The 27802-nt window shown below is 40.6% G+C and overlaps 1 protein-coding gene across 2 annotated transcripts in view; it reads right to left on the reverse strand.

The window, feature by feature from the left end:
- Window positions 1–27802, reverse strand: part of LOC137193853 (low-density lipoprotein receptor-related protein 8-like) — an 82141-nt gene that overhangs the window by 39873 nt on the left and 14466 nt on the right. For both annotated transcript variants that reach the window (XM_067605258.1, XM_067605257.1), the window contains exons 3-4: window positions 14108–14230; window positions 2403–2531 (exon numbers count right to left, since the gene is read on the reverse strand). In XM_067605258.1, coding sequence (XP_067461359.1) covers window positions 2403–2531; window positions 14108–14230 — 252 coding nt within the window. The remainder of the gene's footprint in view (window positions 1–2402; window positions 2532–14107; window positions 14231–27802) is intronic.

Consider the following 27802-nt stretch of genomic DNA (forward strand, 5'->3'; position numbering starts at 1 on the left):
GCATACCTCATCTAACACAGAGGTGGTGCTTTAGTACCCATCACTTCTATGTAACAGGAATATGAGGAAAACAGAAACCCCAGAAACCTTAGTCATCATTCTGAAATTGCTGACAGGAGCAAATGCAATAAACTGTTTACTAAAATGCTTTATTCGCGCTCTTGTACGACTGCTGCTGTATCATTTCACACATCTTCATTCATTTATCTTCTCACTCTAAAGTCAAACATACAGCAGAATTAAAGCCGCTTTGAAGTGAATTCTCCAGTTGCTCCTGTACCAACAGCTAGGCCGCAACGAACAGACACACTAAGGCGTACTCAGACCAATTGGTAATTTCCACCACTCCTCCCTCGCCACACTTCATGACTGTGAATGTGAAAGATCTGAAGGCTTCAGTCTGCAGTCGTTAGAGTAATACAACACGCTGTGTTTTTGACACATAAGCCAATTATCATCCATGGCCAGCTCTAATTCTCTGAATTGACTTCTTTTAAGCTTGTATTTACACAGGTTTTGTGTCATTTACAACACTTTTAACCACACAACACACTCGCCACTGAGAACGTTGATTTGACAAGTCTGTAAAACATGGATTATTGTTTAAGGATTTGAATGTTCACTGCAAATGTTTTTTTTTTTGTTTTTTTTGCCAAGCAAAGCCAAAACTGTATGGGTAGGGTCTGCATACATTTAGGCAATTAAAACACTTATACACACTTATATGAACATCAGACTACCTCCTGCATTGGCATGACCATTGGACCCGTTGGACATAACTGTAATACAGAATTGTCCAATATGAATATCATTACTTAAGTCTCTGACATAAACATAACACTAAAGAACCAATGTCTCGTACCTTCAGAATGATCTGCAGTGAGGTAATATTTAAAAGCTTCTTCTCTTTGTTTTAATCTTCCAAACTGGCATTGAGCCCAATCAGTGTTCAGATAAAGTGGCCCGAACAGCACATAATAGGTTTAATTTGCAATGCTACCTAGTACAGTGCTGCGCTGGTGTCTGAGTCGACTTCTCCCTGCTGGTCATGCTGAGTGGAGTTTACCTCTGGAGGGATTTTGGCCTTTGCCTGGGTGGGCGGCAGCCTGCCGCCTGCCCCCATGTCACCACTGAGAAGCTTAAGACTACCGCATCAATACAGACATTAGAATGAAAAAAGGATTAGTGCAGGCTAGACTGGGTCTCAATGGACAGTGCAGTGAAAAGCCATCCAAGCTAAGAAGGCATTAGATCTAAAGTCGATAGAATCACGACCACTTGAGTGTGCGAGGCCACTTGGAGACGGTAAGCCACTGACAGGCCACTTTGCGGGCTGATCTGGGAAAAAAAATATCTTTATTGCACAACAAATTACAAGCATGACAAGCACTTGAATCTGGTATCTTTAAGAAGGAAGAGGGTTAATATCTATTCAAGAAGACACTCTCTCTGATTTATATCAATAAAAACTCAAAATTATGTATATTATAAACAAATAAAACACTAATTTCTTAGAAGCCAGCCAGTCACAACACAACACAACACACACACACAAACAACTGTATGTGTGTGTGTGTGTGTGTGTGTGTGTGTGTGTGTGTGTGTGGATGTCTGAGGAAACGACATCATTTATATAGGATAATAAGGATGGCTTTTTTCCTCTCCCTCTGTGCATTTCCGCCACATGCAATTTTGCTCAATCTTCAAAGTCTAAACATCACACCCCCTACAGCTCTGTTGCCTCAATCTATTTTTCTTGATGTGAAGAGGCAAGAGAGAGAGAAGAGAAGAAGCTGATTCTTCACGGCGCTTCAGAAGTAGGGCAAGGATAGTCCCTGCAGGGGGCGAGGGGTGGGGGCAGCAGATGACTGAGTTGTCTGATTGGCTGGTTGGGAGGTGATGTCATTTTGCTGATGGTTCTGAGGGCCCTTGCAGTAGAAAGGCTAAAGACTCAAGGTTTGAAATGTAATGACAGGAAGCTTGAAAAAAAAATCAACAGAAAGCTCCAAATATCTGGTATTCCACACCAAACATCCTTCCACATCAAAGGGGACTTTGTTGTCAAGTGCAACCGTCTTAAATCAAAACTCACTCTAATTATATAGAGCGTTCCCTACTGTGCTTTAATGTCTTAAGCCGCTGGATGATAAGTGAGATCAGAAAGGATGAAACCCTATAAAATACAAAAAGGAATACGAAAGAAATACAAAAAGGAATCTGAGTTCTTACAAGGGCCTTTATTTTACTGACTTCAAGCTTCGTCTTTAACTTCTGACATCGTCACTGTATGAATTTAAATACCTTCTTGAAATGCATTTAGCGGTGTAAAATAAAAGTAAAACCAGCAGGAGAAAAATGGTCCATTATGGTAGAGAACTGAGCCCCGACTCTGATGAACTCACCGGACGCGCAATCTTCCTCATCCGCCCCATTCTCGCAGTCCTTCTCTCCATCACATCTCCATGACAACGAGACACACTTGTTGGTGGATCCCCCACAGTCAAATTTCTCTGGAGGGCACGTCTGCTTGCCTGTGGGCAGAGATAAAGGAGATAGGGAGATTAGTGCACTGGTTTTATGGTCCCATAAAGGCAGCGACAAAAACAAAGTACAAGACACCGCTGGACTTGATTTTCTATCGCCCACGCCATGCAGTTAAAATTCATCCAAAACTCCACCACTCCGCCAATTGATTTTACTGTCTGGACTGCAACTAAAGGGACGTGCAGAAAGATCATGAAATATAGCAAATGCACAGTTGGCTTAAAAGCAAAAGAACAGCCCAGCCCCCTCCTCCTTTTCCTGCCAATCTGCTCTAGTTGGCACAGGATGGGTTTGATCCAGATTAGATTGCGTTTAATATGAAGCATGCTGTTAATTATACATCTTTGCTTACAGTGCAGCCTTAAGCCTCCCAGAATGAAATCAGAGGGTCAACCTACATGGCAAACCATTTATCTTTGATCGTTTTATTTTCATAGTGCATTTTTAGAATATCACCATCCTCCACAGTTGCATATAAAGGTGAGTTTGCACACTTTTCAAGGGTCTTCTTGAGTTTTTTTTATGCAAGCTCACTGAGGCAGCATTGTTACAGCTAATAAACAATGCCGGAAGAGGATCATTTGTAGGATGATGAGTGAGAACAAGCTCCATAATGAATACCATTTATGAGGTTATAACAGAATCTCTGCTGCTGTCACTAACAATGTGAGGTGTAAACTGTATGGTGGGTAATTGGACCAGACAGGGAGAAGGTCTGCCAAGCCATCTTTCTAAAAAAAAAAACAACAAAACAAATAACATCTGTTCATATAGAAATACATTTGTTAGAACACTGCACTTAGGCTAAAACTGAATTCCCTTTTATCTGATGTAAATACAATATGCAGGAGATTTTAATTATTAATTGTATATTGTTGACAATAACGGAGTAAGCTTAAGTTGTAGTGAACATTTTAGTTTTCATCTGCAAGGCATTTTTCTGGGTATGAATGACTTTAATGTTCATTTGTAGGTTTTTATGACTGTGATTTCAATTTACTACAATGTAAATTCACATTCTGTGAGATCAGTGTCCAAATTATTTATATAATAGCATGAAGTGCAGTAAAGTTGTTTGTTGCATTATCTACCAATAGAACCTTTTCTTTAAAGTCAGAATAATACTGCTAATTTGCCTTAAAGATTAAATTATAGCCCGACCAATATCGGATTTTTGGTGCTAATACCAATAATCATGTTTGAGAGTTTAAAAATCAGATGATGATATTTTGTCTGATTACCATTTTGTTTATTCAAAAATCTTTTTATTGGTATCCAACCAAAATGTAATTTACAATATCAATGCTCTCATATAAATAAATAAACGTCCCTAGCTGGAATCAAACCAGGCACTTTGTGATCATATGGTGTGCATCTTACTGGAACTGCTAAGCCACCAGGATGCAATACATTCATTTAACAGACATGAGAGTGCATTCAGAAGAGCTAAATCTCATCAAAACTGCACTCTCCCAAATAAACAGCCAAAACAGTATCGGAGAGCTACATCATCATCTTTTTTTTTTTTTTTAAGAAATGAGATGGAAGTGCTGGCATGGTCGAGGTGTAGTCTGAAGAGCTGGGTTTTCAGACTGGGTGAAAGATGGGCAGTGACTCCCCTGTCCTGACTTTACCATTGTGCACCCTGGGGCAAGAATAGAAAAGAGACTCAACTGAGATGAGCAACCGCGAGATCCTTTCCGTGACAGGGCTGCCAATCGTCAAGAGGCAAAGGAAAGTTCAAGACCTGAAGAGTCTTGAACTGGATGCAAACTGCATCAGGGAGCCAGCGTAGTGAATGGAGAAGAGGAGTGGTGTGACTTTGGCACTGCATTTTCTTTGTACTTATCGGACAACATACTGTATAGTCCAATCCAAATGATCGGTGATAAGCTAATACTGGCTGATACATCAACCGAGCAGATAGATAAGGTAACCACCCACAGATAAAAACCATTAGATGTTGTCTAAGTATGAAGATTTGTTTGCCAACCCTTCATTTCTGTGTGTGTGCAACTGTCCCTGCAGCATAGATGGGTGACAGAGGAGAGGTTGGGAGGGAAGGCTGGAGAGACAGCTGGTGCCTTGGGAGACCGAGCAGCAAAAATGGCTGACGCAGCTAGGCCCTGACCCCAGAAAATAAAATAAATAAATAAATAACACTGGCCACTGCAGTGCTCTCGGGGGGACGTGAAGTGTTCCTGCTTTAGAACACTTCAGGCTCGGGGAACATTGTATTGCTCTACTTGGGGAGTAGTGACACCTACCTATTCACCATTTTACAGTCGACAAATTGTAGTTCTGAAAAAATTGCAGTGAACAAAAGCGAACTGTAATTCATGCTTTGTCACTCGACATTTTTGACAACTATATCGATCTAAAACGTTGTGCAGCACAATGTCCTGCTGTTACACTGCTGAAGAGTAAAACAGCAGGTTAGTACTCTAAGACATGAGTGAAGTCACAGTTAACCTCTTCCATCTGCAAGGCTGCTACTACCCTCATGATTTATTTACGTGATGAGTTCTAATGAGTTCTTCTTGTTCTGATTCTTGTTTGAGGAAGTTTATCACCAGCACACAAACTATCCAGTTAAGCTGTGTGACAGAATTTGATGTTGACTGCAACAATGCAAAATTATTCTTGTACACAACAGAGACAATTATGATATAATTCACTCTTTCAGTAAAAAAAAAATGTTTCCCTTCTTTCCAGAGAAAAATGTTGACAAGTGAGTAAACAAGTGCAATACAGACAGGGAGGAATGATTGGCTAAAATGAATGATTATAACCGAGTAATGTCTGAAAACTAAAAGACAGACCGGCTGATCAGGGAGGAAATAAAAGAAACATCTCTGAGATGAAACAGACGAGGAGGTGGAATCTTTCAGAGAGGTAATAACATGCTGTCTAAAGGAATTCAAACCAATGTAAGGTCAGAGAGGACCTGACAGAAAACAAGAAACAGACCGAGAATATGAAAGCAAGGGTGATAAGAGAGAACAGAGGACAGAAACGAGAAATACAGAGGGCAGCATCTGAGAAAAAAAAAATGGAATCCATAAGAAGAAAGTCAGGTCAAGAGCAAGATACTGTATAAAGGGGAAAAAGATGAGAAGACAAAATGCTGCCTGACCTTTCACATTCTTATCCTAAAGCAAAATCAAAGCCCTCCATACCAAGTGGAAAGAGATGAAGGGGGAAAGGCAGGCAGAGAGAGCGTGGAGCAGAATCTGAATCCACCAAGCGGAGGTTGAGCTGTCCTGTCCTTTTAACCAATGACTCTTTAATAAAGCTCTGATCCTCCCAAATCCAAACACAGAACACCAAACCTCACTACGACAAAGCAGTGTTACATCACTGCTCCTTCTGACAGGGATAGATTAGAGAAACCATAGATTTTATAAAGACATAGGTAATGAGTTTTTGCTTGAGGAGGAGGCAACATAATAAAAGCCAATTACTCAGACAAACCGACTGCCTGGCTGTTGTTTACCATCAGGGTGAAAAATGAGGATTCATCTCCACTGTGGCGTTTTGGCAGGAGATCTGTTTACAATTCATCACCTTTTACAAGACCCGAGGCAGCATTCATCCCAGCAGCGCATTGGTGTAATAGCTTTAATTTTTATTTGATCACCACGATTGACCTTGTTATTGCTGACAGCCTCTTACCATAAACCTGGCTGTCAATGAAGAAGTGTAGAAATTCTTCAATTTGTCAGTTGTCAGTGGATATGTAGTATAATACTGTGATACATGAACCCTTAATAAGCACTGTAGGGCTGAAAATGTGTTGAACTGATTTGCTTCAGCTTCATAACAAAACCACCACCTACACTACAACATGACACAGACTTCCTCAGGTAACAATTTGCAGCATACTAATGTAAAATATTTAATGTCTATTTTGCTGCTTTCAATCATTAATAGATATTGTACAGTGGTGACTCATCCTGACAGCTTTTACATGTGAATTTGTGCGCTCAGCAGATCGTGACCGCCTGACTTTATACAGCTGCCTCCAGTTTGTTAAACCAGTGGGGAACCATCAGGACCCTCTAGGCCCTTAGAGAGAGCTTTAGATATTCTAATAAATAATATTTGAAAAGCCGTCTGTTCTAATTTTAAAAGTTCCTGAGGAAATAAACCCTTCAAACCTGCCCGTTCAGTTTCTATTGGAAGGGTTAAATGAAAGAAGCCCCTCAGAATTTTGCTGCCTCTGCAGTTGCTGGGAAGATGGTGGTACAGCTATAAATTTACAGAGGGCCGGGCAAAAGTAATTCAAAGAGACTAATTTAAAATGACAGTAAAACTGACCGATCATATCATCCCTCTAAATGAGTGGGCTTTGTGATTGCTAACTTTCTGACAAGTTCCATCAGCTGTGGGGAGCGCGAATCACTAGCTAGAAAAAAAACGGTGATAAACTAGCTAGCTATCTATCCTGCTGGTTCACGATGGAAGCCATGAGTAAAGTTACCGCTAGTGAGGAGAATATCGTTGCGAATTTGGTATCCACACCATTTTCAAGATTAACTTTAAATGAATCTTGAAATGAAAGTAATGCAGTCATCAAAGGGTAGGTTATTTAAAATCTAATAGGGCACCGTGCCAACTGATCTTATTCTGGCTGCCACTGTTTATTTGGGAAAATGATCATAATGCTGAATTAACGGTCAAACTGTAAATTTACCAACTCAGCAGTGCATAATGATTGCTGAGCTGGTAAATAATTCTGCATAATGACCGTTTTCCCAAATAAATCATAACATATATATATTTAACAGGCCACTGCACCCATCTAATAACATTACTTATTAACACTAATAATAATTACTTGTTTGTGGTGGTGGGTTCCAAAATGCCATGATTGCTGTTCACTGTCCATGGTTCTGAAGTGCCTGTCGCTAATGGTTGCATGGTTGTGTGCACGCTGTCATGATGTGTAGGCTTACATGAAATCTTGTTGGTTTTGTGTGGTAGGAGGTGGCTGACGTGGGCCAATTGTCACCGTATTCCGCTGAAGTGCACACACAGCTTGTGTGATGATGTGATTATTTGTAAGGAGGATTTGCATTTTGCTTAAGAAATTAGCTGTTTTTTGTTTTGGTGATAACGCTCACTCTCTCCATGCTGTTTGCTTGTTGCATTGCTAGGGCTGGACTAACATCTTAATTTTTGTTTCAGAGCTGGAATTGTCACAGGTAACTTTTGCAGCACATAGCTAAAAGGCTTTGATGCCTGTTATGTGTGCATTTATGTGCATGCCTCAGTGAATGACTGCGTATTTGCATCTGTGTGCTGTGAGCATGTACACCTGTGTAGGTCAATGTGAGGGTGCTGATGCTCTAGAGGATAACTCGGCCGCTCTGCCTCGGAGCTAAAAAGGCACAAAATGCGACATGAGAATGTAGCATGAGTCACAGTTAGATTCACTGCTTCATTAAGTTGGGTTAGCGTGGCCATGTCCTCCTCTCTGAATTATAGATCCGGTACAGAGGAGAACACACTTGCTGCTTGCAAACTACAATATGGGAAATGGTTATTTTCAGCAAAGAGCATTTAGCAAGTTATGTACTGTAGCATGACTTCTGCACTTCAATATCGAATTCTGTAAGGCTGCATGTTCTTTTATTTGTAGTTATCATTTATAGTGATTTAATTTTAAGTGAAGTTTACTTTTCAAACTTCAAACTGTAATCCCACCTAAGTGCATATCTTTGGCACTATGAACCCTAACAAAAGAGTGAGATCGACACGTCACCATCCAAGACAGAGCCCCCAACTGAAATTCAGTACAGGAGAAGCACACCTGTGTTTACTCATGAGCTCTGTTATATTAATTGTTTGTGTAACAAAATAAATTTGAATAACAGTATTGGCCTCAAAAATCCAACATCTCCGGGCTCTGATGGCATTTTGATCAGCCAAGAGAAAGAACCAAGATGCATCACATTACTACTTTATATGACAGGTGTGGTGACACATGATTAATTTACTATGCAATAAAATATCATAGAAGAGACGAAAGAGTCAACAGGAAAACAACACTTTCAATTGGAAGACTATACATAAGACTCACATAGCATATATACAGTAGATTCAGTGTGTGTTTCTGTGTGTGTTTGCCTGTTCTTGTTAGCACCAGTGTGTGCAATACATGTGCAATGCAAACATCTTTACAAAGACAATCTTCCCCGATTATAAAGTCAATAAAAAGGCGAAGCTTTATTGTTAACTCCCCCATTAGAATTTCAGCAGAGTTTGAAGCTCAATATCTACAAAGAGGTTTAGAGAAGGAACTTTTCATCAAAACCTCCCTCAGAGAAATATCTATAATCCACTATAACTGGCATAACACTCAGAAGACCAAATTGAGGGTGGAATATGGTGGATTTAAAAAGAATAGTTCCTTCTGTTTGACTATTCCACATTTTTCCTAAATATACACCAGTTCAGGGTTATGTCCTCATGTAATGAAAGACTCCTCAAGGAAGAGGATACACTGTGAAGTTCCCCCACGCCTGTCAAGGCCTAGAAATGAATTCAAAAACAGAGAGGACAAACTGGCATGCAGAACTGAGCTAAATTCAGCAAGTTTGTCAGAAAGTGTCAAGTTGCAAACATTCTTCTTGTATTGTTAAATCCTTAAAGGGCATCTATTATGCTTTTCCTTATTTTCATTTTCATACATATAATGTTACAGTGTCAGATGTTCATATTAAACATGGCCAAAGTGTCAAAATAATGAAGTAAACATATGTAGAGGTAATCCCTGTGAGCAAAAAGCACTGGCTTCAGACTGTTCTGAACACTCGATTTTCAACGATTTTTTCTACGTTCAGCTGGCTCGTGACGGATTTCTTTATATGGTCATCTACTCCATGCATAGTGCGCAAATTCACTGCTCCACTCTTCTAACATTATGGGTAGACTTGAGTTGAGCTGGCATGCTTTGAGTGTTTTTCCATTACACAGCAAGACAAAGTAGTTTACTTGTTGGAGGTGTGCTTTTTGTCTATAGCTCTTCATCAAACATCATCATCACTGTGGCTGTTTCTGCTTGTACCATTCCTTCCTGCATTATTTCTAACTGATCTGCTGAACAAAGAGCTCCAAATATCTCTATATGTTGTTGTGTAGACCGGTTTTTTGTGCTGCTAACAAAGCTCAGTAAGGAACGTGTTTCATTTCCTGTAAATTTTTCACAATAAAAGTCTCCCTTTACTTAGTCATTTAAAAGCTTTTAATATAAAGCAGTAAATCAAAAAATGTTGGGTTTGCATCGGCAGTAACTTAACATGACTCTGATACGGCTGCCCCTTGGCAGCCTTCCAGAAAGCTGGCCAATCAGGAGCTAAGACTGCCTGTTAAGAGACAGAGGCTGAACTGAAGGGAATCATCCAAAGTTACACTAGTAGAGTCCCAGAATGAAAATATAGAGCTGGAAATGAGCATGGGCAAAAAAGAGCGCATAAAAATGTCACCAGTTTGGTGAGGGAGCAGAGAAGCAGCTGCACAGCTGGTTGCTGTGGCCCAGTTCCTCCTTGATTACAGATTAATCTAATACAAAAACTATGAGCTCTAGCACTTTGCATGTTTCTTCAAAGAGTCATTCATTTTTCAGTGCTTGTGAGTAACTCACTCAGTGTGGCCCAAATGTGAATTCTTAATATGCCAGTGTAACGCTACTCCAGCGTGTAATTGGGAATCCACTCAGTGAGCCAGAATGATTGTGGCACAGATGTCTGTAACACGGAGGCCAAAATGCCTTTGCAGCGTGTGTGGGTGCCAGTGTGTGTGCTGTATGTTTGTGCACATGTGAAACAGAAAACGAGTACAGAAAGTACGGGAGAGTTGGTTGAGGGGCAAACTGAATGAAAAACAAGATGAGATTTCTGCATGTGAGAGTACAGTCTAGGTTATTGAGCTTTAGCATAACTGGAGCATGACGCATTAAAGGTGTATGCTGAGCTGTATGTAATTAGCCCATGTAAAACAGTTGTGCAGTCACTGGTCCCTGCTATTTACATAATGGCAACTTTCATATCTCTTTGCAAACTATCACATTTAAGATTGGATGCAGCCTGTGTGAAATTTAGCCCTTCCCTCTCTTGTTATTAAAGCAAGACAAGCACCACTTTAGCAAAGTTTAATTGATTAATGCAAAGCTTGGTAGTTTTTGATTTAAAAGTGAATGTTGCATGGGATTGAGGAGTTTCAGGCAGTTTGCTGTTGTGGATATTTTAAAGTCAGAGGTTGTTTCTGGCATCTTCAGTCTAATCAGAAAAATGCAGCACGTCAGGAGGTTTTCGCTGACAGATGTACAGTTCTTATTATAGCTTTGTAATCTTACCAAGTAGCAGGCTGGTACCAGACAGGTAATTTACCATCTGAAATTAGGTTAATGAGATAGATGATAAGAGAGCAATTCATGAGTAGGTTGGTTGCTGTTTCTGAATATGCTGCATGCATATTAGTACAATGTCCATCCTTCTCTCTTCTCTTCAGTGTGATTATGGCACAGTTGGATCCCCTCAAACAGAAAGACAGCTGTGATGAAGTGGATCTCATTAGCAATCTCTCTGTTCAGGACATGGCCTCGACCTGACACTTCTCATTTGAGCACATCATCAGGAGGGCTAGACGCTGCATGGTGAGGACAACCTGTGTTTTAGTTATTCTTGACTTTTTGGTAGGAAGGAAGAGGACATAAATGTTTCCATTTGGCCTACAGCCCAGGAAAATGGTTAAAACAGAAGCACCATATTTCTGTGTGTCAAAGGAGAAATCTAATCAACCAATTTTTGTTTGCAGAGCGAAACAAGAACCCCCCAAAAAATTCTTCACTGTTGGTGTTCAGAAAATTTTACATTACTACACCATGTGAATACATAGAGATTTCCATATAAATGGCTTTCTTCCCAGCCCAGATCTCTATCTCTTTATTCTGCAGCCAAGAGATGAATCCTTCCTTCATTTATCTTTAATTGGATTTCCAATATAAACTTGTTATCCTTCAGAGGTCCCTTTATGTCTCCCTCCTTGCACTCAACTTTCTGTGGGTGACATTAGAAGCTCGCTACATTATTCATCGAACCATCCCACACATCCACGGCCAATAAAATGGAACAAAACTAGAATGAATATTCCCTGAAAGATTCATTCCCACACTGCTTGGTGCAATTTAATTCCCTCCCACAACAACTTTTAAAAAGAGTTTAAAGATGATCATGTTGGGTAGAACCAAAATATCTAAAATAGGTTATACCAAATTAGACACATCATCATCTTTGTCAACGTCCTCTATCGTATCTGAAGACTCTGAAAGACATCATTATTAAAAACACTCTTTTAAGTTCTTCTGCTCCAAGTTATAAATGACTCACTCTTTGCTAGTCATCCTGTAACTGTAAAAAGTTTGGGGGAGTGTTTCCTCCATTTAAAATTATTTTTTAATCTATGAGGTTAACTTAACTTTGCAATATGTTGTCATATTATCCTCTAGTTCACTTTATACAATATTCTTAAATATATTTAAATATGTTATATGTATCACTTTTTGTGATCTCTAGTATCTGTGTTTGAAACTATTTGTTTTTTGACAATAGGCATTTTCTCAATCTGTATTCTTCTTCTGAATCATCATCACATACTGTCCTAAATCATCCAAAAATCCACATTTGGCCGAGTACAGCTCAGAAATGTTCTTGCCAATTTTATTGAGGACGCTCTGAGGACATCTGAGGTTAACAAGTATCCCAGCACGCAATTAGCATCACACAGCAGCAATGGCAATGGGGCAGGCAGCCAAACCCTGTTTTTTATTTCAAATATGTGGTCCATTTTCAAAATAATGCCTACTTAAACATTTGTTCCAATGGATCCACGGTCCCCCTGAATCTCAGCAAGCCCTTTGTTAATATTACTTGTGGGACAGATGGGTGGGACTTTAGTGTTTTAAACCTAAAACACAATTTCTTTTGTAAGACAAAGGTCTCAGACTCAGTGTGTAAGTGTAATATTTGATATTGGCCAGATTGGTTTGGCTGAAGGTAAAGTTAAAGGTGCCCTGCGGAGTTTTCTTGTAAACAAGGTTTCTGTTTATTTTAAGTGTTACTCATCAAAACTCATTGTGTGTGGTCTAACAAATGTGTTGAGTGAGTAAGGAAATACTCATAAAACGTTTTCAAGGCAGATTTTTCTTAAACATTTGAAACCTGTATTGTTTACATCTATGGTTACTTGCTAGCAGTCGTCTTCTTCTTACCTGCCTTTGCTGTTGTTTTGTTTGCATTCTTGATCATGAAATCAGTGCAATGTCATCAATCTTGTGCCTACAATAGATTACATACCTTTGCTCTTTGTCATGTTAGCCAGTTGCCTGAAGAGCTGGTAGAATCGAAAATGCCTTTTCAGTCTAATAAATTTCAGGAGCTATGTTCCAGTGTGCAGATACTATCTGCTTTTCCCCAAGACATTATTATTTTTCAGCGCAGTGGTCAGATACAGCCCTCCAAAACAACAATAACACTGTATTTTACTTCCAACTCCATCTGATATCTGTCACCCCATGAGAATAGCAAGCAGCCATGAGAGAAACAGAAATTAGCATTTAAGGAAGAAAGAAAACAATTAATAACAGACTCAAGCCTCCCACTCAAGCCCTTGCTTGGTTGCGGAAGCGTCAACTCACCTAAGCTCCATCAGGGCCTGTGTGTGGGTGAGCTAGACTGACACAAGTTCAAAGCGAGGCAGCCAGAGATCCTCAGCTCTAAAAGCTCGGCAGAGAGGTAATCGAGGCCTCTCCTGCACTCGCCATCAGACAACACTGAGTATTGAAGTGCGTGGGTGAGTGGTGACTGGTGATGGCTGAACTGTCACCGGAGCCAAGATAGCAAGGGAAATTAGCAACCTGAATGCATTTTCTGCAAGAGTCAAAATAAATCTTGCCTCAAACAAGATGAAGGCGTGACAGCATATGCAGATGCAACATGCAAAATGCCAACATAATTATTCAGCAAAAGCTTCTCTCTTTTTTTTGCATAAACAATTTGGTCTACTGTAATAGTAGATCCCACTGTGCCCCTCAGATGCTCCATTTGAGATCAAAACAACACAGAAAAACCTTAAAGAGGCTCCTATTTTTGTAGTTGTCGTTGTATTCACCAAGTTAATTGCTGATATCTGGTCATGCAGTGACATCACTAAAATGAAATACAATGGGACAAGAAGCACAAGCAGTCAGATACAAATTTGAGCCACACTTCTTTCAAAGAAATGGTTGATACTTTAGGTTTTACCTCCAAATAAGCTGGTTTAGATCTTTTTTGCTTGTGACATCTTATTGCAAAGCAGCATCTGCTTGCAACGCCTCGTCTCAGGTTGCATGTTGTCAAATATAAAGTGTGATATTCCCTTGTTAGACTGTTTCATTTGAATACTTTTTTAAGGCCTGAAAATATAAAACTATGAAGTATTTTTCAAGACAAGAGCAAAAATTTGAGAAGGAGAGATTAACTCAAAAAAGAGGCGACAAGTTCGAAATCATTTCACTTACTGCAGGTCTCCTCTGCCTCATCAGAGCCATCAGGGCATTCTGGTTCCCCGTCGCAGCGCCAGCGTCCTGGGACACACTGGCCATTCAAGCAGGCGAACTCTGCAGGGGCACATGTTTTCCTGGCTGCTCAGAAAGAGAGAAGCAAAGACAGAGAATAACTTAGTGAGAACAGGAAGTTAAAGACTGGGTAAGAGCATGGTCAATCTGAAGTAGGGCTTAATCTGTAGTGAAACTGGTCACATTATGTGAATCCCAGCAATCATTCCTCTCATCGTCGGAGATCATCTCTCACATTATTCCCCTCTCCAGTGCTCTCTCTCCTGCAATCCCTCACTAATTATCTCCACTTTGCCTATTTCCTGCACTCTTATTCATTGTGCTGTCTCGCCCCCCTACCCCTGTCTCCCTCCCCCGCCCTCCATCTGCTGGTCTCCAAAAACCGTCTAATCTCTCCTTCAGGTTTTTCCATCACAGAGCAGTGAAATGGATGCTGATTACCTAACACTGCAAGCTCCGGGAGGTTAAACCTTTTAACCTCCCTAACCTGTTTACCACAGAAAGCTACAGAGCCTAGCAAGGCCACAGGCTGATAAACATGCCAAGTGTGCTGAGAATCGGAAATCAAAAACATGTCAGGAAAAGGCTTATTTAAGCAACAAGAAGAGAACTGAGACTGATCAAATTTTTCACGTAATAGCCCAAAGGTTTTCACAGTTGCTACCGAAATCTTGCACACCTGCTGTGTTCAAAGACTACTACACACAACTCTCCACCTGTGGCAGGCTAGGCTGCGAGCTCGGCCAGACAGAGCCAGACGCAGGCTGAGGTCAGAGCCATTCAATTTCCTCAGCCTGCGTCTCCAGGAGGACCTGCAGTACGGTCTAATAAATCACTGGATAAAAGGCCCTCAGCTGAGCTCTCTAGTGTTGTTATATTGCCACAACGGTACCTAAGCTGGCCCCCATCTTGGCTGTGATACTTCAAATTACATGTAGCGTTTAGGGATGCGCAGGGAGCTTAGGTTTAACTGAGCAGCTGTGTGGGAAGAGAGCAACCTGTGATTTTTCAAGAGTCTTTCTTTGCTGTGTTTGCGTTACTCCAACTACTGTTCTCTCTTGATACTGTTACACTATCAAGGGCAGAAGAGATAAACACTAAATCACATTTGGTTTCACTGACAGAGATCTGAAACTTGTTTTACTTGCATCTCTAAACAGTCAATTATTTTATCAATAGCACTGTCCTTCACTGTCTCATATTTGATTGATTCAGTTCTGTCTTTTTGGAGAGAACGTTCTACATACACATTGTCAACTGTGATTCTATATTTGATTTTTTTTTTTTTTTACTTGTAAAATACACCGGAGTGTTTACACAGCTTCCTGTACAGCACCGATCGAATTGGTTAATGTAGCATGAGAGGCCAATTTCAGGGCAACAAAAAAGTTTACAGTAACTGTGAGTACATACTGTAGTAGTAATTGAAAGCGACCTAGATGAGCATATTAGTATTTTATCAAGAGAAATCGTCTCGTTTATACCAGCTGGACGGTCAGGACTGTACTGTTTAGTGAGATTTTAGTGCATAAATCAAACTGTAAACCTGTAAATGTTGTTTGAAAAGTGAGGAGATGTCCCGCCACAGACCTTTTTCTTCATGTCACACCTCTGTTTCTCTTTGGCTCTAAAATCTCACTGAAATCTAATTCTCACATTTGGAGTACAGGTTCACCTAAGCCTTATCTATGACTGTGGAGCAGCTACGGGATTGTCTGCCACCAAGAAGCACTTTGATTGGAAACTGCTTGTCTCTAATTCTAAATCTTGTTTAACTGCCAAATTCTCATGTGTCAGCGTGCCAAAGTCAAACCAATAATGGCTCATTTTGGCTTGTTGGTGCCATTAAAATAAATTAAAAAATATCTGATAGCATCTGTAACAGGACATGTGTTTCAGCTGTGAATGTGTTTTCAGCTTTTAACCACGACCCTCATTTCATTCCACTTCAAAAATGCCAATTAACTTCCTCCCTCGCTTTTCCTGAAAATCGTGACGAACTGACCCCATTACACTAATGAGACAAACATTCCCTGTTCATTGTAACGCCCCCCTCTCCTCCCTTTGTTCCTTCAATCGTAGGTCTATTTCACTCTATTTTCCTAAAACCCCAGCCCTGTGTCTAAGCATGCCACCACAAAAAATAAACACATTTTTGATTGTTATTTTTCCTAGATCAGATATCATGGTGCAGGTTTTCCGGAGTGGAGCTTAAGTGCCACTTGTATCCTCATTAGAGAACTGGAATGTGGGCCTTCGTTAAAACAGTAAGGACAGATGATTATGGAGCAAAGGAGGATTGTGACATCCTTTTAACCAACACCTCCCTCAAGTGCATAAATGCATTAGTGGTGTGCTCACATTATAAAAAAAACCTAACTTTGGTGTTTCCTGCTTTAATCACAAGCACACATGTATCAAAATCTTTTTGTCACTCACATAGGGAGGTGTCAATACACACCTAAAGACCTTGGGACAACAAGTTTAAAGCCATCATACCTCCTACAACAGAGTAATAAGATTCATAAGACCCATGCTCTATAAAACCTAAAAGAAGATATATAAAATACATTTTAACTTCCCAAACAAACCTTCCATTCTCATACATCCAACCAAATCCATGTATGGGTATTAATATTGTGTTAATTAATCTCAGTCCCATGAGATGAACCAAAAGAGAGATGAAGGCAGAGCTGACGCCCTAGAGCGCCGCAGTGTGTGCTGGTTAAGACTGTGCTTAAGACTTCGTTTGAACTTATGACAAAAACCTTAAAAATCTCAGGTTGATCCAGTATGTGGCCTCTGCAGGTCAGATGTGCCCACGTGGCGCAGTTTCTCTTAGAGTCTTAGCTCCTTACCCAATCCAGCCAAGCTCACTACTCATTTCAGTCAAGGTCTACAGGGGCCATGGTTCACTTGGCAATAATTACCCAGGCCAGCTCACGCCATCTGCTTGAAATGACTTTCTGTTTTAATTAGGAGAGATTTTAAAATGTTAGACTCGTGGGGGGGGACGGCAAGCATGAGGTTGGGCTGAAGGGGAAAGTGACAGTAGAATGAGAGGGGAGCAAGCCGTTAGATAGAGAGCCGAGAAAATAACAGAAGTGAGTAATAGCTGCAGAAATAGAGACGGACATACACAGTAATAATGCTTTACGGAATCCTAATGGAAAGTGTGATACTGAATAAAAACAGACAGTATTACTGTAGATGGCAGAGATAGCACTTACTGAATGTTAATCCCTGTGACATGTACTGCACACATGTAAACCCACCCACTCTCACTCTCTCTCTCTCTCACACACGCACACTATATCTTCTTGTTTGGTAGACTCTTACACGGAGACACTCCAGTACATCTGAGAAAAATCTAAGAAAAAAAACAATAGCCATTCAGTGTTGTGTGAGTCACCTATCATGAGCATTACAAATGGGATGTGACACAGACAGAATGAGGGCCCTGCACAGGGGAGTTCACCCAGCCATGTTATGTCTCCTGGAGGAGGTACAGTGGGAAGGAGCTCCACGCTCCGACAACCCCACCTGGAGCCTTCTCCTGCAGGGCCGATGTTGTCAACATTTTACTGCTTCTACTCCTTTTCATCTTTCTTAGACGCTATCCATGCGGATGTGCATGAAAGGCTCATATACAGCGTGGGTTTGCTGTTACATTTGGCTGATGTTGAGCTTTATATGAAATCAGATAAGGGCCAGTCAGTGCTGCTGATGTGACTGATGTGAAACTATAATATTCCTCAGCAGCTTCAGAGGTGTCAGACTGTAAATCTGCCATGAAATCTGCCTCATCCTGTTTTGAGGGGCTGCTAACCAATTTTCAACATTTTTAGTGATGGTAATTAACGGTCAACCGGTCCATCACTTTGGTGCAGACTGAAATATCTCAACAACTATTGGATGGATCTCCATGAAGCTTTATACAGACATTCATGATCTCCAGAAGATACGCTCTATTGACTTTGGTGATCCTCTGACTTTTCCTCTATCACCACAATAACCTTCGTGGTGAGTGAAATCTCTCAACTATTGGATGTATTGCCATGAAATTTGGTGCAGACATTCATGTTCCCCTCAGAATTATTTTCATTAACCTTGGTAATCCCTTAATTTTCATCTAGCTCCATCATAAGGTCAAAGTCAAAATTTTAATTTGTTCAGTACTTTGATTAAATACCTCATCAGCTGTACTTTGTGTTTAGTGCTAATTAGCCGATAGTAGCATGTTGAGCAAGGTAAATATCTGCAAAACATCAGCATGTTAGCATTGTTATTGTGAGCATGTTAGTGTGCTGATGCTACCATGTAGCTCAAAGCACCTCAGTGTCTAAAAGTCAAAAGGTATTGAATATTTATACAAAACATAAACTCAGAAATTTCAAAAAGCCATACCGGCCAAACCTGTGTTTGACCAGTATGTATGTATGTGTGATTATAGGTCTAATGAATGTACATCTTAATGCACAGTGTGCTCAATCAATCATTCAGTGATGTTCAAGAGTAGCGCAGCAGACAGCCTTCAGTCATCTGACATTAACACACACACACATTCACAAACTCTAACCCCTTGAAGAAACTTTTTTTTTTAACCATGAAGGATATTAATGACAGCTCTTTCCATTTGGAGGCCATGAGAGGCTTAATAGGTAATGCAGTGATAAGCACATTCTCCTGGGCATTAGAAGACAAATGGCCTCATTAGCCCAGAGTGAAGTACGGGAGTGTTGTCGAAGCAGGAAACATAATGTATCCTGTTGGCTTAAGCCTGCATGCAAATGACTAAACCTTCCAAAATTAATGGGATATCATGGTAGCATACAAAATACAGCATGGCATCAACAAGACTTGGGACATGCTGTTCTTGAAATTGCTTTTTCAAATGATTATAGAATCTAACTAGGCTAATTTGAGGGTTGGGGTTTGCTAGAATAGCCAGATGCACAAACAGAAATGGTCTACTTTGGTCAATTTCAATTTATATTCTTAATATGTCTCTGTTTTTGTATACCAAGGCCCACATAGCTGAATTAAAGTGTCCTTCGAGTGAGTAAATAATTTCTTCTGTTGATGCAATCCTTTTATCTGTCAATAGAGGCTAGGTATTGTCTCCCATCAGTCAGTCCTGTGCTAAGAGAGCTGTGAGCTAGTGGAACCAACAGGAAGATGAAAAGCCACATGAGGCTGAGCTCTAACTCAGCACTGGTTGATAGAGTATTGATCTAGAAACACAGAGCAGTGGTATCTATGGATTCAATCTCTCTTTCTCTCTCTTGCTGTACCTTTTTGCCCTTTAGAACAAATTGGGCAAATCAAATGTTAAAGATAAAGCTAAAGGTATGACATCAGAGTGCTTACCCTATAACCACTGTAACCTAATTGTGCTGCAAAGTAAATAATTATTTGTTCTTTATCTAAATCGAGGGTTTAGTGATAGAGGGTGTTGCACTGTATGTTGTAAAGATTGTAAAGTTCTCTGAGGCTAATTTGTTATTTGTGATTTATGGTGTACCGTATAAATAAAACTGTCTTGACTTTTCTGATTGAAGAGTCTGATTGGCCAGAAGTTGTGCATTCTTTTAAGACAATGACTCTGATGATGCATCCTCATCACCATTCATATAATAATACTCCATTTGAACTAGCAGGTAAAAATCTATCCTAAAATAGCAACGTTCATTTTAAATTTGGGAAGAGGAAGACAAAATCATGGATGCGGAAAATGAAAATGAAAACACAAAAAGCTTTGGATTTTTACAGAGGAGGAGCTGAACACAATAATAGAGAATATACATACAGACACATTATAGGGTTTCTTCTGGTAGGCTGCCAGCATTGGCTGTTACTAGGCGACGGCTTGTCCCAGTTGTTGGTTTAGTAAAGTTGACTAAGATAGTGGCTCGCAATTTTACCAGTGTATTCCCAAACTATATTGACATATAATTACTGTCACAGTTTGCCATTGCTTTGGTTATCATTAATATCAATAAGTCAGCAATCCTGCAGCATTTCACTTTAGTTGAAAATAGCCATGTCATAATATATTTATGCCTTTAAATGACTAATAAGAATCACAATGAAGATTATCAAAAGGAGTCCCAGTCTTTATTGTAGGCCTGCTATCAGACCTGCATCACAATACGTTCAGGATGTCAGAGGTAAAGGAGGCTGCTTGAAGCTACTTGCTGCTGTTCACTCCCTTGTGTTTCTTCAGACCTTGTGTACTTATCAAAGACACATACTGTGCTAATTATAGCTCACAGCCTGCTATAAGACATATTTTCTCTCTCCCTGTCAGGTCACATTGGCACAAACACTTCCTGACCAAGGAGGAGCCTGCATGGGCAGCCTCCGCCAGCAGAGCTCCTTAGTGCCTCCAAGGGAGCCTGAGAGTGATTTATAGGAAGACAGTTTGGTTCAGCTTAGCTAAACCCTAAGAGATTTACCTTGATGCCTGAAGTGTGACAGACCAATATTAGACAGCGATACAGGTGGTTGTACACCGCTGTCTGAGAGAGGGCAACAGCGCGCTGCTGAGCCACATCAACATTCAGAATATATCTTGATTTATAGAGCTGCAAGCTGTTTTTAAGCTTCGATGCAAATTTTTTTTTATTTTTTTTTTTTTTATTCATGCTCATGTGACGGTCCACTTCCTTTCGCTCTGCATGCTCATATGGAGAATGCATGGGGGTGAATGCAAACACACAAATACAGAATATACACATACCACAGAGCGGTGAAATCAAACTGACATATTTTGCCGAGATAACACTTACATCACTGTTTACAAGAAAGGCTTGCTGCTGCTCTGAATATCAGTAAAAGCATAAACATATACACACACATACACGCGCATGTTCCTGCGCTTCACCGCGTGATGCTTGCTCCATGTGTCTGACCTTCTGCCACAATTTTTTTTTTTTCCTGTGTTTACTGGTTTAGAGAAGCAAAATATGGTTCATCAAAATGCATATGTCAACATTTTCATCCTACAGACTGGCATCTTAACTGAAACACGCTGTACCATAATTCAAAATACAGGGCAAGCCAAAACCACAGGGACCTCTGCACAGAGTCAAACATGCTGAACACTCTGTTTAAATTTAATTTAGTCAAAGGTGGCTGGTAAAACTTCAGGATTCTGGACAAGAAGCAAAACCTTGCCCATACAGTGGTATTCGGTTCCCAATTGTGTTGAATGTACTATCAAGCTACAGCAAACAGGGCCCAGCAAGTTTACAGTGACAGTCTGACTTCAAAATGACATTGAGTTTTCTTTACATGCAGCAGGTACTTTGTTAAAGTGCTTGGACAAGAATGAAGAGTGAAACAAACGAAGCAAAGCAAACGATCAATTATGGAAATGAAATGAATAGAACAGACATGGCCGTGTCTTTTGCTTCTTTATCAAGCCACATGGACCTCCATGACGCATTTCTTTCGTGCAGAGGACTCCTGAACATCCCACAAGATTCCAACGATAATTCATGCTGCCTGTGAGGAGTGTTGTGAGATAATGAATTGACCTACATTAGCAACAACAATACACATTTAATTCCACTACAGCTGCCTGCTTATTATTTTTTACTATACAGCCACTGCAAAGAAACGTCATGTGACATACATCAAGTTGATATCATTTCCATTTTTTGCTCTTGTGAACTGTCAGCGTGTAGAACAGTATCCATATCATCTATCATCAGGAGACATCAGAACGTGGCTGTAAACACAAATATAATACCCATAAAAATTGTGAGTAGGAAAGAAAATAATCAGAATAAAAGAATAAAGGTGAGACCAGACAGAGGAAGGTGATTCAAGCAATATATGGCCTATTTCAAAGTGTGTCATACTTGCTTTACAGCTTGCATATGATAAAACATAGTATCACTGATGCAACCTTGCTGTAATGTCATCCAGTCCTATGTAATTACCACTACTGCTAACCTAGATTCAGCCAGGAATTTTACGTCTCATTATGGAGTTAAAACAATTGTTGTACAAGTGGTTACACAGTTATATTTGGCAGTGCAGGTTCTGCTCTCTAGGGTGTTCCCTGTATGAATTCCAGCAGCCCGCTAATGATTCAGCAGGGAGCACAACCAAACCCCAGGGGTGTCAGAACAGAGCCCGGCAGACATATATCACTGAGATATGCAAGACATAGCTTCAACAGAAACACCTCGAGAAAGAGAAGACAGGAATCACACAGTAGGAGGGTGGATGGTGGAAGGTGGATGTTAGAGGGAGTAAACAGCATGGTCTGCAGCAGAGCAGCAGGTAGGACCTGCAGGGATAAATCTAACTGGAACACCTTGTTTCGTGTGTTGAACATAATTTGTGTTTGTCAGACCAGCTGATGTGGCACAAGTGACTTAAATGTCCTGTCGGAACGATAGGCCATTGTTTCTTTAATTTGTTTGCAAATTTTCGTGCCTTTGAGAATATGAGCAGCTGTGATAAAGAGTTACTGAGCGTTTCATTGAGAAACCTGTGCTTGGAGATTTTGGCAGGGAAATCTAATTATTTTGGACTATGGCGGAAGCAAGTAAGGTTTTAACAGTGGGTGTTTGCAGTAACCAGCCCTTGCTGCTGTTTCTAATTCCATGGCAAGGGTCACATAATGTGCACAATTCCACAGCTGGAGCTGGTGCATCCTCCCCCAAATCCCACTTTTATCACAAAAGAGCAGCAACGCAGGAAACTTCCTAATAAAAGTAATCCTGCCAGACAGATGGACAGGCCTCTTGTGGTAAGATAAAATGCTGAAAGCTTATTTTGATAAAGAGCTACTTCCCTGACAAGTTCACACACAAAAATCACAGGAATTTGCAAAAGGAAGTAAAAGCAATAATGAAGAAATCTTTGCAGACCATGATAAACTGGCAAATAAATGAATAAATGTGAGACAATTGCTGGAAACCTTCCTACTGAGGTGACATCCAAATGAAAGGACATAGGCTGGTTGGTGCAGTCTGTCACAAGCCCCACAGCTTTTGGTAATAAAGTCTCCCTGGTCTAGAAAACACTAAGACACACAGTTTGAGGACAGGTCCCTCAGCCAAACAGCTGACACCTTCACTGCTGCTCTTCCCTGCAGAGCCTCTCCTGCACACTTCAGTGGAAATGACTCCAAAATCAGCACAGCAGCCAGATTCTATTTCCTCCTGGCCTGAAACATACAATCTACAGTTAGGGGTTCAAACCAAAATCCTGCAAAACCTAACTTATGTGCTCTGCGGAGGTTGCGCCCTTGTGCTTTGTTTTGTTCTGTGTGTTATTCAGTCCTGAGGTATTTCTCATCACAGTCACGGCAGTCTACCCAGACCTTTTCCTCCGAGATACAGATCAGACTCTCTGATTTTAACCTTTAATAATTCAGAGAGAGTTGACTGCATACACATAATCTTTCCTCACCTTAAACCTGCAGCTTTTAAACAACAGAACAGTCTTTTACAGTTAGCTGCTAAGCAGCTCCGTTGGCGCAGCTGGGGGCTCAGAAGTTTGCTTACATACTGTATGAGGCAAAAATATTTGGGGAAAATCCAAGAGGAGTGTTTTACTTTCCTCAAACTAGAGCCCAAATCTCTAATCTCTAAAGACCACATCTCTAACATCTAGGCAATCATTTCTCAAACATTTCAACATTAATTTTGAAGTTAAAAATAAAATCCTGAAAAAAAGCCTCTACTACAAAGAAAACTGAAATAAAATCTTACATGCCAGTTCACAGATTAGAAGCACAGAACTGGTTGAAGCCTCGCAGGAGATCTCAGTTGGAGAATATTGGTGCTGAGAGTTTACAGTAAAACACAGTGCAAGTTCACTGATTAATTAAGTGCACCAATGCACACCAGCATACAGCTGAAAAGACTGAAAACATCTTCACTTCAAGATGATAACAAAGAACATCTGAGGTGTGTCTACGCCAAAGCACACACACAACCTTACTGTTTGCATGTGCACGCACATTCATCTCTCTATTCACTCTTATCCAACCTTATGGCATTGATGATTGACACAAAAAACAGTCTTTGACCGTCTTTTCCAGCAAATTGAGAACTAGTATGACTCAGAAATGAGAGAGAGATCAAATGAATAGAATTTAATGAAGAGGATCGCAGAGCCATTTCCCTGTTCATTTGTACAATCTCCTCTAAGTTTCTATGTAGCTGAGCACAGGAGACAGTCTTCTTAACAATCATTATCCATCTGTCAAAAGTAATTACAACTCTAGGACCAAATGCATAACTCAACATTGACACCAGACTGACGCAATCCATTACGTCTGCAACAATGAAAGAGCTGGTGGGGCTATCATTTTAAAAGGTACAATAAGAATAGTCCTAGCCCATCCTGTCTCATAATACCACCTTGTACCTCAAGAGGCAATAGTGAGTCACCGTAGCATCCAGTCTGCCCTCAGTCTAACATGGGAGGATGAAGAAGTAGCACAGACCTTAGCAACCGGCAGCAATGGCGGAGATTTTGAGCCAGGCTAAAAGCTCTTGTAATTTTCGCTGTAGGACCATTATTATGTCACCTTAAGTTTTAATAATTTTTCAGGTGACAAATTAACCGTTTATATTCCCAATATGTGGTCAGTTTATCCAAGTAACACCTGTTTTCGGAGATGTGAGGAGCCGCCGGCCAGGTGAGAGCAGCTGGTCATCTCAACTGCTAGTACCCGACTCCTGAGATGATCAGCTGGTCAACATCTGTCATCATACCAGGGAGAACATGACCTGATGAAGTGATCTGTGCAGCTCTTTGGTATTTTACTGCTGGCTCTAATGTCTCCGTAGCATTTTGATATCTTGGCAACGCCATAGCACAGATTCACTGTAAACAGTAAGCTTTACGCTATATTCAGTGAGTGATAATTCTATGAGAGTAGTGGTGGTGGGATGAAGCATTTAGGGGGAAGGGAGGGAGGGGGGCCCATCTCCCTGCTGATATGCTGCCCCCAAGTGTGGGGTATGATTTTGACATGTGGCCACTTCTTACATATTACACCTTTAAAGTGAGTTTGCGATGGGAAAATTTTTTACCACATTTACATCTGGCCACTCCATGAGAGCGTAAATGAGACCTATTCTAGCAGGATGTTGAAAAGGTGTAAATGTATCTATCTCTCCAAGTTGCGAATGTGATCTTTATTCCTCTGAAATGTAACTATGTCAGTAAGCAGCCTGTGGAAATAGCCTCTACAGTGTGTGTCCCCTGTGATAACAGCAGCTGAAGAGATGCAAATTAAACCGAAATGACCCGTCATTCTCCCCGTCTCATAAAGTGATACAAACTGCTGTTGTAGTATATATCTGATCCCTGATAAGTGCAAGCATTCCATAATCTGTCTGGGTGAGAGAGCAGCAGGAGTAGTCCATGTGTCATGTTATATTGTGTTAGTTTTAGGACAGTTATTAGCATGCTAGCTAAAGTGTTTTTGGTGTAACTAAACAACTAGACTAAATTATGTTTCTTCTACCTATTACCAAACACCTTCAGGCACATTTCTACCACTGGAGTAGGGTTGACCCTGATTTGCACGTAGCCAGAACTTGTGTCAAAGTTTGTTTCCCGGTCAAAAAGTGTTTCCCCATGTGGCTACATCTTAGGTTGTGTTAAGGTTAGGTGTTGCAGAAATAATGGGTGGGGGTTAGGGCTAAGGTAAGGTTTAGGTTAACTATCACAAACGACAACTGGTTGCAGTTATAGGGCTAAGGTTGTGATAAAGGTTAAAGGATAAGGCTGGTGATTTGCTATATTTTTCTTATTGTCAGCTCTACACATGAGATTTGTTGACATTAAGAAAAATATAGAAAATCGCCAGCCATATCCTTTAAGATAAGGGGGAAGAGACTTTGACACAACACCAAGAAAAAACCAAGATGGATGAAATCAGATTTGTCATCTGTTTACACGCATATGTATGTGGCTAAGTGTGAAATGAAGTGTATTGAATTTTATCTGGATTTTATCCTGATATGAGACACAAGTGTAAATCAGGGCTACAATCGATTACGAGATTTAAAGGCACAAAAAACTTAGCTGTGCCGCTTATTATTTGTCCAGGTATGGTATCTGACACTGAGGAATTCTGGTCAATCAGATGGCACCCCAGCAAACACTTGTGATTGGTATTCAGATCTCTGAAATTTCTCTGCATTTAGACTACTGATCTTACACTAAGGCAGTTTCTGAAGGTTTGTGGTCAACCCAATGTATGTCATTAAATTCTTGTTTCTGAGCACAACACATAAAATGAAAGTCTTTAAAAGCCTTAAGAAAGGTTGATGTCTATTTTCATTACTTTTAAGCTGTCCTCCATTATGTATCTTGGGTTTAAAATAGGATTGGATTTAAGAATAAATGCTAAAAAGTGTCTGCCACTCTTAATTCACAGGAAGCCAAAGGGGCCTGCATGAGCAGGGCCTAGAGCGCAGTCACTCCTGTATATGGAAATGTGTGCCACACTGGATTACAGTGTCTGTCTACTAACTGCGGGACTGTAATGGGAATTGGGAGATTAGCCTTTTACCCTGTGTAGAGAATGAACCACATCTCTCTCTTTTTCTCCTTCCTTCTTTTTCTCTCGCTTTCTTGCAAAGACCTGCCTCCAATAACACAAAACATAATGCCAGATGCGGACTGAATTTTCAGAAAGACACTCAGTGGCCTGAAGAGTAAGGCATTCAAATTGCTGTGACAAGGCACTGAGAGCAGGATATTACATTTCCCACTGCAGACGAAAATTAGCATAACTGTAATACTGCCCGAGGTCAAATTTCTTTTTCTAGAAAATCTGCTCCTAGCAACGAGGCAGCGTAATTAAGACACACTCTGATTGTAGTCCCAGCTGCTGTTTGCCTTTGAACATAACCCGCCAGTCACATGCAAACACAACTCACACGCACAATCACCCGCTTCTGCACATGTGCAAGTAGCCTTTCTGTTTATCAATGTTTCAAGCTCCAAATGTTGCCTGCTTTCAGGGTTTCTTCTCTCCCACAAACACAAATAGCACACTGGAGTCAGACAAGAGAAACAAAGTCTCAGACAGCTATTGATGGACTGTGTGAGGGTTGATATCCTTTAGTGTGGGCCCACCAAATACCTGCAGTAAAAAAGGACCAATCAAAGAGTCCAGAAACCACCCACCATAGAAACAGATTACTCAGACCATGACTAAAGGCTTCTCTCTCACCACTAAAGCTGCTGAAATAGTCACAACGCAATGTTAGCTAAGTAGCACAATATAGCAACTGTACAGGGTGGGCACATGATATAAACCAGGGCTGCCAAGTCTCACATATTGACTGTGAGACTTTTCACACACCACACGTCCATTTTCTTACGCAGTGAAAAACCAATTCATAACTGATAACGTCAGAGAAAAGAGGACACTGACAGCACACACAGGCAGACAAGACAGAGCAGCACAGCGCAACAGCAGCACCGTGCAGCGGTGAGTTATTCAGACCATCAGGGAGAAAGCAGGAAATATGCACAAATCTCAGTCAGCGGCTCTTCTGGCGGCAGCATAGTGTATCTCTTTCTCCTCTCATGCCATGCGCACGCAGGCAGGAGTGAGAGTGAGTTACTATGGTTATGGGGACACCC

This window comes from Thunnus thynnus, chromosome 12, assembly GCF_963924715.1.
Source record: "Thunnus thynnus chromosome 12, fThuThy2.1, whole genome shotgun sequence".
NCBI lineage: Eukaryota > Metazoa > Chordata > Actinopteri > Scombriformes > Scombridae > Thunnus > Thunnus thynnus.